Source organism: Saccostrea cucullata, unplaced genomic scaffold, assembly GCF_032062105.1.
Source record: "Saccostrea cucullata isolate Sc308-1 unplaced genomic scaffold, CSIRO_AGI_Scuc_v1 ctg11972, whole genome shotgun sequence".
NCBI classification, from domain to species: domain Eukaryota; kingdom Metazoa; phylum Mollusca; class Bivalvia; order Ostreida; family Ostreidae; genus Saccostrea; species Saccostrea cuccullata.
The window spans coordinates 1-9,819 of record NW_026922878.1 but is presented as its reverse complement, the minus strand read 5'-3'; the positions used below and the strand labels follow the sequence as shown (position 1 = coordinate 9,819).

Below are 9,819 nucleotides of genomic sequence, written 5' to 3'. Positions count from 1 at the left end.
TTGACAGCTTGGCTCCCGTTCGTCTCCGTTTTACTTTTCAGCAAGAATTCCTGTGCTATTTCAGGAACCTTAAGCCGCTTGTTTTTGTTTTTAATGCATCTTATATCTGCTCAATTTACAAAGACTGAAAGGGAATGCAAATGGACGGAAATTAGCCTGAGATCACAGAGACAACACAAAGATTAAACGAACGCTTAGGTGTCTGCGACGTCTGCAGTGAGCACAACGAAAACATACATCTCAAGTCTAACACACATGCACATCCCAGAATTTCGGAAATGTATAGTGTTATTTTATTTCTGTAGACTTGATATATATTTAAAAATATGAATACATCGTAATCAAAGAACACTTCCAATTTCCATACATCAGGTAGATGAAGTGGAGTTATATCTATAGCGCGAGAATTTTGCAGTTTTTTAAAAATTATTATTAGTGTTGGGCTATTTTAACATATATTTTTTTTTTACATTTAGAACAATGAAAACTGTAATTCAATTGACATTCTGTCAAACTGTCAAAAAGGTTTACAAAGGTTTACAAATGGGGAGTCTGGTATTATACATTTTAGCCAACAAAACCCGAAAGGCATAGGATTTATAACTAGAGCAAAGTGGCTGGAGGACATGCTCAGTATAGATTTGAACTTAATTTGCTTATTCCCTGTTTAATTTAAAAGTTATTATTATTTTGTTAGAAGACCTTTATGTGATTTTTTATAATCCCTAATGATGCTGCACTTTTCTAAATTTAATTTTGAGGGAGTACCACCTAAAAGTACATTCTTGTTAACTTCTCTTTGGATAAAATGAAGATTTTCATCATTTGACATCTGTTCAAAACCCTTGGTAATGCATAGTGATTTTTTTTTTGGTCCAAGAAAATCTTATGAAATTATGATTTTAAATCAAGAATATCTTTAAAATTATCAGAGGGTAACATACGGTGCAAGATACTTGTAGATGTACATGATCTTATCAACCAAATGTTTTTAGAACCAGCACTCCTTTCGCATTGATACCGTATTGGTTAAATGGTCCACAGGCAGTAAGTGGTCTGATTCAGTAAGGTCATCGGCGCCCATCCTGTGTTTAAGTAACTGGTGAAATATCGACCAATTAGAACGACCCCTCGCAACTTTGGACCATAACTGGCTTTTGAAAAAATTGTGGGGGCTTAGTTCATACTCAGAGACTGCAAAACTGTAGTACTACATGTACGTACAGAAAGATCTATCGTCCATCATTCTATCCCGAAATGGAACATTCTGTATGCAAATAGAACGAGTTTAAGCAAATTGATAAAAATCAGTATGCTTGTTATTTTTTTTTGGTGCGATCCACGCCTATAATGTATCGGTGTTCACTGAAAAGTTCGTTAATTTAATGACGTGGGGGGCGGGCTATTTCTGGACTTTCGATATATTATTACGTCACTTGATTGAGGTACTCGGTGACTCTGTAATGCAGCCGACGTTTGTTCAGACACAGAGATTTTTCCAGATAACGACTGTACTAAAACAGAGACGCTGATCGGGAGAACTATTGACAGCAGAGAAATCTATCCCGGACACCTGAAAGTTTCAATCCTGACACACCGTGTTAACCTGAAAAAAGTGGATTTTCAATTTCCTGTGTTCAGTGACGCTTTCTCGTCCATTTCCTAGCTCCAAGGAACTATGCCCTAAACAAAGTGGATTTCTGTCGATTTTAGAAAGACTAACCGCAAATGAACTAGATTTTATCTTGAGTAGTAGAAAGATAAAAAAAAAAGTGCTGATGAATCTCAAATCTATTTATATTCATGGACCCTAGAAAAACTTTTGTTTCGAATTATGATACATGAAGCCTGGTCGATGGTTTCCCCCGATTGTAATGGGGAACCGGAGTCGGTTATCTTATCTTGTATCGGTAGGGGGCGCCACAGGAAAATGCGGTCCATTACAAAAGTGATAAAACCTGTGAAGATGGATAATCAGCATCCATTCTCGAATACGATATCGGAAAGCACACACGTTTCAGTTACAATCCTTAATTTACTATGGCATCTAATTGTGGTGATATGACTATACCTGAACTTAAGAACGAGTTAGAAAAGTTTGGAGCAAAGAAATCAGGAAGGAAATGGGAACTTGTGGAGAGGTAAATAAACATACGATGTTTTCATGCAAATCCAAGTAAACATTATTAATAACACAGTAAATAATTATCAATGGTGTGTAAAAGATTAACATTAAGTCAAATTGACAGTAAATATCAGAATTACCTCGTTTAAGAAACTAATTCTTAAATAATCTGCAACTTTAGCGTGTTAGATTTTTAACTTGAATTTCCTCGGTAATTCTAACATCGATCTCATATTGCTTGGTGCTTGCAGTAAAATAAGAATACTTCTCTACATTTTTATTATGAAGCAGTATTATTATTTCCTGATTGTTGCAGCTATGTTTCACTCAAAATATACATGAAAAAGAATTAAATATGCTTATTTTATTGCAGACTTGAAGCCTACAGAAGAAATGCACATTGTGCTAAGACCGATGTTTATGGACCTGAATTTATGATGATGACGCCAGATCCACAACTCTACAAGGACCTTCATGGTGACAAGACCTTTCCAGGTTGCACAGAGGCAGAAATTTCCACTTTCTTGTCGAAGTTTAATAAGACAACTGATAAGAAAGGAAGGGATATGTACAACGATGGGTTTATCCAGTATGTGAGGGTGACATTTCATGATTCAAATTGGTTCGTTAGAAGTAGTGTAAAAGCTTCAATGATGAAGTCTGTGAAATATGTTGTTGACATTATGATAGGAAAAGACAGAAGTGTTATAGAGTCTCAATGTGAATGTGCGGCAGGCATGGGACCCGATGCACATTGCAAGCATGTCTGTGCTGTACTTTTTTCATGTGCAGATTTTGTTAAGCATGGGACATACAAAACAGAACTCACCTGCACACAGAGGTTACAAACTTTTCATCGTGCTAAGCCCCATAAAGGAAGCCCTATGAAAGCAAGACAGTTGGACATGCCAGGCTGTGACGAAGTATGCAATAATGACTATGACCCTCGTCCAGTTGAATTTAGAGGCAATCCGGGATACCAGTCTTACTTTAGAAATGTGTGCTTGAATTACCCAGGTATTAGTAAGACTCCAATTTTTCAGCTGTATGAGCCTGTAAACATGAAAGCTTACAACCTGGACCATGACTATATCTAAAAGACACGTTTAGTGAAAATCATTTGAAACTTTTAAATGTATCAGAAATTTCAGAGGAGAATGCACGTCAAGTTATGATAAAAACAGCTACACAAGCGGCCAACGACCTTTGGTTTGAGGAACGTTGCAAACGTCTTCATTCTTCGGTATTCGGGAGAATATGTAAAGCAACTGATCGAACTGATAAGGTGAAACTTGCTGACTTTTTAACAACAAAGGCACAAAAAATTAATGCTAAACCTATTCTTCATGGAAGAAAATACGAAAAAGAAGCTGTGAAGAAGTACCAGGAAATTTCGGGACGCACAGTTTACAATAGTGGAATTTGTGTCAGTCTGGACTCCCCTCATTTAGCAGCAACCCCAGATGGTATTATTGACGATGACACCTTGATTGAAGTTAAGTGTCCATATGTGGCAAGAAACAGTTTTATTTCCTCAAAAACAGTTCCTTATATCAAGCAGTCTGGAAGTAAATTTTATTTGAATAAAACCCATGACTATTACTATCAGGTCCAAGGACAACTTTACTGTGCAGAGAAAAATGAGTGTATATTTGTTGTGTATACTTTCAATGACTTTTTGTTCTTTGCAATAGAAAGGGATGATAAATTTATTGATGAGATGAAGAAAAAATTGAATGAATTCTATGAAGATTTTTTTAAGTCTGCTCTATTGGAAAAAACTTTTTTCAAGACATATGATGGAAAATGTAGTTGCAATAAAGAAAAATGAAATAAAGACTTTTTTCTCTTATTATGTCATTTTTAATACCAAGTTATGCATAAGATGGCACTATGCAATTCTTAAAATTACACAACATGAAACAAACATAGATTATTTCTGAAGAAAGTTTTGTTTCAGAACTATTCATAGGCTCAGTCAGAATTTTGAATGTTTTTGCAAGTCCAATGATCCTCTCAATGTGCACACGTTTGCTGGATATTTTTCGGTCCTCAATCACAGTAGCACATGACATTCTGTTTTTCTTTTTGAAAAATGTTGGTGTATTTATTTGAATGTTCCTGTGTACAAACATATCCTGCACATTGAAACCTTTGTCCGCCATTATTGAATCTCCAGAATTGCACATTTCTAACAGCCTACTTCTTTCAACTATTTGACGGTCACTTGTGGATCCCCCATAAGCTGTAGAAATATAAGATGTTAATCCACCTGGTGTCGCTCCTACAAGAACTTTTACCGTGTTACGGTTTTTATAGGTAGAATACGTTGCTTGCTGTGACTTTGGTAACTTTGGTCTTTTAATTGGACACTCTGTGCCATCTATTATCACTCTAGTATTTGGAAATTTTGTTTTAAAATCTGATGGACAGTAATATTTTACAAGATACTTTGTAGGCCAAATGTCGATTTCCTGCCATTGCTTACTCATGAATAAAATCCATGTAAAAAATATATTTGATACAGTCTTTTCGGAAACTCCAAATAATCTTGAAAGTTCAAAATTGGTCGTATGGCGCCGTAACTTGCAGAGGACTAAGAAAAATTGGTCAGGAACACTTATGTTTGAAACCTTATGATAAATATAATTCAAACAGTGAGCTGCGGGTCCTAAGGTTCTTAAAACAAAATAAAATTTAGTTAGAGTTTCCAATCCAGTATAGAAATTTACTCCGGCATCATCATTTGTAAAGTTTTCAATACTCATTGGGGGATACCGAGGAGTTTGTGTCTGTACATCAAAAAATTTAACGTCAGATTTCTGAACAGTGACTTGAATTTCTTCAGCCAAAATTTGGGTAGAGTTAGATACAATTTCCTCGGATACTTGCAGATCATCAGCTGATGTATAGATGAATTCATCTATGGAAGACGAAGCAGAAAATTCTTCTGCTAGTTTTCGTTTGATGCCTCTGGACTTGGCTCTGTCGGCTCGTTCATGTGAATGTGGACTTGGCTCTACCCAGGGAAAAATGCTTGGCACTGCAGTTTTCTTCAATCTTTTACTTAAAGGAGTAGTTCCTAAGAATTAAATTATTTAATATATCAATACTTGTTCATAGTACTAGATTATTTATTAAATAATTAATTTATAATTTGAACTAACTTTTTAAAGCAAATAAAACAAATATAAATTTACTAAAATATTTTTATTATTACAAGTATTATTGTTATAAAATTGATGTTACAAAACATGCCCATGTGTTTATTAATTCAACTAAACAGGTCAAATTTGTTTTTAAGCAGGGTGCTAATTAGACATCAATGTCAAAACACAGTATCTTGTACTGGTAGATATGCATAAATTATCAGGCAACAGCATGTGTTCTTTTAGACATGCCTTGTGTTTATATTGTTAAAAGATAATGCGTTTGTAATAAATGACCAGTAATTGAAGTTGTCAGTGGGGAGTCTGCATGTGGCAGTGTCTGTATTAACGTAATATCAGATTACTTCGTATGAGAGGTAAACAAGGGATTCGATATTTTGGTGCATTTCATCTAAGCAAATAAGGCATAAACATTGCTCAGAATAAAATCTATTAACATTACTTTGCACATGCTTATCAAAGATTTCAAAATAAATAAATAAATATTGTTACCATGCTGGGTTTCAGTCAAATAGTCGTCTGATTTAAAATGTGCTCTGCAAACAACAGCATGAGTTGACGGAGTCCAGCTTTGAAAACGAGTTTCACCACGTTTTATTGCGTGTATCCATGCTTTTCTTCTTAACGGATCTGTTGGAAATATATGGCCACCCCGATTACTACAATTCGGCACACAACAACAAGTTTCAGGCATGTTTTACGAGCATGTGTTTGACAGCAGATTGTTTACGTTTTTCTTCGATCGGTAACTACTTATAAGGCGCGAGGGTGTTCCGATACAGGACCGTGTTTGCCTGTGGCGCCCTCTAAAGAAAAGATAATCGGAGCAGGTTCCTAATTGGTTATCGATATACAGCGGTTGGCGATTTGTTTACCCGCCAGTCTCTTGTAAAATTCCTATAGGATCTGCGCAATGTAATCTTGCTACGTGTTTATAAACTTCTTGTAGTATCTTTGAAGGAGTTTGAACTTCTCCGATATAAATCACCTTTCGGTCATAAATCGCGCGAACAATTGGGTGCTGTTAAAATTAAGGCCTAATCTATATTTATTTTGTTCCATTTTTCATACCCTCAGAGGCCGGGATATAAATGGCCCTTACACGCCGGTTTTCTTGATCGATATATTTAGTTTCTTTTTCGCCAACACTTCTACCTCATAAAACTGATATACTTTTCATAAGTCGTGTTTTCATTCTTACCTAGCTATTGCTGATAGATATGTTCTGATATATTTTTCATAAATCGTGTTTTCATTCTTACATACATTGATAATGGATGTATTTTGGTTTTGGAGAAATTTTATCTGGCAGTGATATTACGTGATTTTTTGATTGTATTCACACAATCTGATACTTTGATGGAAACGGATATCAGATGCAAATGAAGATGGCGGTTCTACTAAGTCACTGAATTGTCTACATCACTCATTTAAAACCCCTTAATTACCGAAGAGAGAGATAATTTCGCAGAAATGTATCTAAATTATTGATAAAAAATGAAGATAATGGCTTGTTAAACGAGTTTGTTCTTTCATTGTTTTTCGCTTAATTGTTGACCGATCAATCTATGAATTGAAAATATAAAATTACGAAGTTTTTTTTTTCCAAATGAGAATTGGGAAAACAAAATATGCGACTTTAAATTATATCAGTGTGTATTTGAAATCTATTCCATGGGACCTTATTGCCAGTCTGTAAGCAAGCTATCCCTTGTGTTGCATTTACTTGACAACTGAACAGATGAATACCATTTGTATGCTATTTTTGAGAAAAGAAGTATATTTTATCCGAACAAATAACAAAGAGAAACAACATCACCCATCACCAACCCATACCCTCAACCCCCCTAATGTAGGAACAATTAACAATAAGAGAAAACGGAAGAAATGCAAACAAACAAAAAGAAAAACCAAAAAAGCAAGAAAAACAAAAAGAAAAAAAGCAAACAAAATACAAAAACATTTTTTTAACAATTGCTGACTGTGTTATTATTCTCTGAATATTGTTTTCTTGAAGCAGACAATTAATACAGAAACGCGAGAACGGATCCTTCTGGAATCTGTTTCATGTGTCCATTAAATTGTAATCCTGTGAATGCCTGACTTTGATAAATGTTTTCTTAAACGATTCCTAGATATAATCTCCGCTTTAACATGTGTTTTTAGATTTTATGAGTACATTTACAAGATTCTTGAGTAAAACAATCGACATAATTATTCTGGATAAAATGCTTTGATGAAATCAATTACAACATTCTCTCTCCCTCTCTTTCTCTCTCATGTATGTGTACCGTTTTATAACACTTGTCTGATATTAAAAAGAATTCAAATAATCAAATAAGAAGAAAACTGCTGGTCCAACACTTAATCATGAATATGGATTTTAAAAAGAGGACTTCTGTTTCGGAATGAAATGCCCGAATATTTTTTTTTGACCCTGTGACCTTGATCTACTTTTCAAAAAATTAAACATGACTTTAAACTGGCCATATTTTTTGGAATGAGAAGAGAAAATGATTGTGGCAAGACCTTTTTTTTCCTCGTGACCTTGAAGTTTGACCTACTTACCAAAAACTTAAATCTTGTTCATAACTTTTGAATAAGGAAAAATATGGCTTTCACATTTCACATGTATAATACCTGTGACAAGACCTTCAAAATACACTATGATTTTTTACCCCTATAGCTACGACCTTGAATCTTGACATTTGATCTTTTCAAAAATGTTATTTTTTCCTTTTAACTTTTGATTGCGAAGAGATAGGGCTTTCACATTTTACATGTGTATGACCCGTGACAAGATATTTCCAAGCATGTTATGATTTCTGACCCCTTGACCTTCTTGTTTGACCTAATTTTCCCCCCAAAAAAACCAACGTTGGTGAAAACCTTTGAATTACATATGATAGGGCTCATATTTGACAAAATATGTCATAAATAATGACAAATCACCCACAAAGACACTGAAGAGGGAACACCATTATTTGAATTTGCTTGTTCAAATTATAATTTTTTTATTTACATCATTGCATTTTATATTTTCTTTCGTTTTTTATAATTATATTATTAAGGTCTTCCGTCTTCACGGAAGACCTTCTAGTGATTCTACTGTTTCTTATTATTATTATTATTATTATTTTTTTCCCCAAAATTTTGTGCACGCGATTTCTCGAAAACTATTCAGTGGTTTTCTGTGAAAATTTCAGGAATTATGCGTCATTATATGAAGTTGTGGCATGGATAGGAAAATTTGGAACACTCACCTTTGGTTCCAAGTTATTGACAGTTTTCTGATTTTAAAATGGATTTTTGTCCCCCCTTTTTTTCGAAAATGGTTTAAGATATTAACTGGAGACTTGTTAGAGATAATAGATGATGACTTTTAGATATGTGAAATCACCTTTTCGTGTGTCGTCAGTACTTCCGGTCGCTAGCGGAAGCGAATTTAAAAAGTCCGTATTTTCTAACTTTTTTGTTTTTCAATATTTTTCATTTATTTTTGGAATGTAAATAGAAACCGTTCTTATAATGCTTACTATATAATTTGTTTGAACATTGATAAATCCTTACTCTAGATATTAACATTTAAAAATCTGAAGCGGATCCAATATGGCGGCTGCCTATGTCAACTCCGACATTTCGTAATAGGGGTTTTCAGAGGCAGCCAAGCGTTTGCTTGAACGAAAGTAAATAAGGATAAATGAAATGTAAAGGAATACGGGGATTGTCACGATGTAGATACGTTGCAATTCTGGGTCAAACTATGTTTAAATCCATGGTCGTCTCTAACGTCTTCTATAATTGGATTTGGCTGGTTCTCAAAGTAGAAAAAGAAAAGACTAAATGTGCAAATGAAATACATATATACCTACTATCATTTGTTTTGCGGAAAAACAAATCTTAAATCATAGCTACAAATAATAGTTTTAAAAAACAATATTGATGTATATAGTAAGTACATGTATTAAACGTATCCACTGTTTTGCTCATGCACAAAAGAATTGAGTTTATATTGATATTCTTGTCTCAAAGAATAAATTTAAGTCATTGAACCTAAATGGTATCTGATTCCTCGACCGTCTTAGGGCGACACATGTTTTTCGGCGAAACATTTCAACCTTTGCATGAAAGTTTAACTAATAGGGATAGTTCAGTATGGGGATAAACAGAAAATTTTTAAAAGTAAAAAATTATTATAGCAGTTTCGCTGATTTAGTGTTACTTATCTATTTACGTCATAGAATTTGTAAATGTGTTAAAAACAATTTCTTTACCTTGAAATTTTAGCTATAAGAACGTTCTTTTTTATTTCCATTGAAGCTCATCACACCTATTTAATGGGACATTCCAAAGAAAAGGCGCGAAGATTCACTCGTGGCGTTGGCGCTAAATTTTGAATAGTAACCCGCCTTTCATTATTCTAAGACAGATGTAAGTGTTTCAGAAGTATATACAAGTAGATTTAGAGCTGTGGTCCCGATAGAGTAATAGGGGTACCCGCGAAACTGTAAGCGCTTTTGATTT

General features: G+C 34.3%; 1 protein-coding gene across 1 annotated transcript; it reads right to left on the bottom strand.

The window, feature by feature from the left end:
• Positions 1-3,844: 3,844 nt before the first annotated feature.
• LOC134262658 (uncharacterized) lies at positions 3,845-6,023 on the bottom strand. The gene is made up of 2 exons (XM_062745032.1): positions 5,788-6,023; positions 3,845-5,207 (listed from the first exon to the last, which is right to left on the bottom strand). Exons 1-2 carry the CDS (start codon positions 5,987-5,989, stop codon positions 4,000-4,002), a joined length of 1,410 nt encoding a protein of 469 aa, XP_062601016.1. The 5' UTR covers positions 5,990-6,023; the 3' UTR covers positions 3,845-3,999.
• Positions 6,024-9,819: the final 3,796 nt, after the last annotated feature.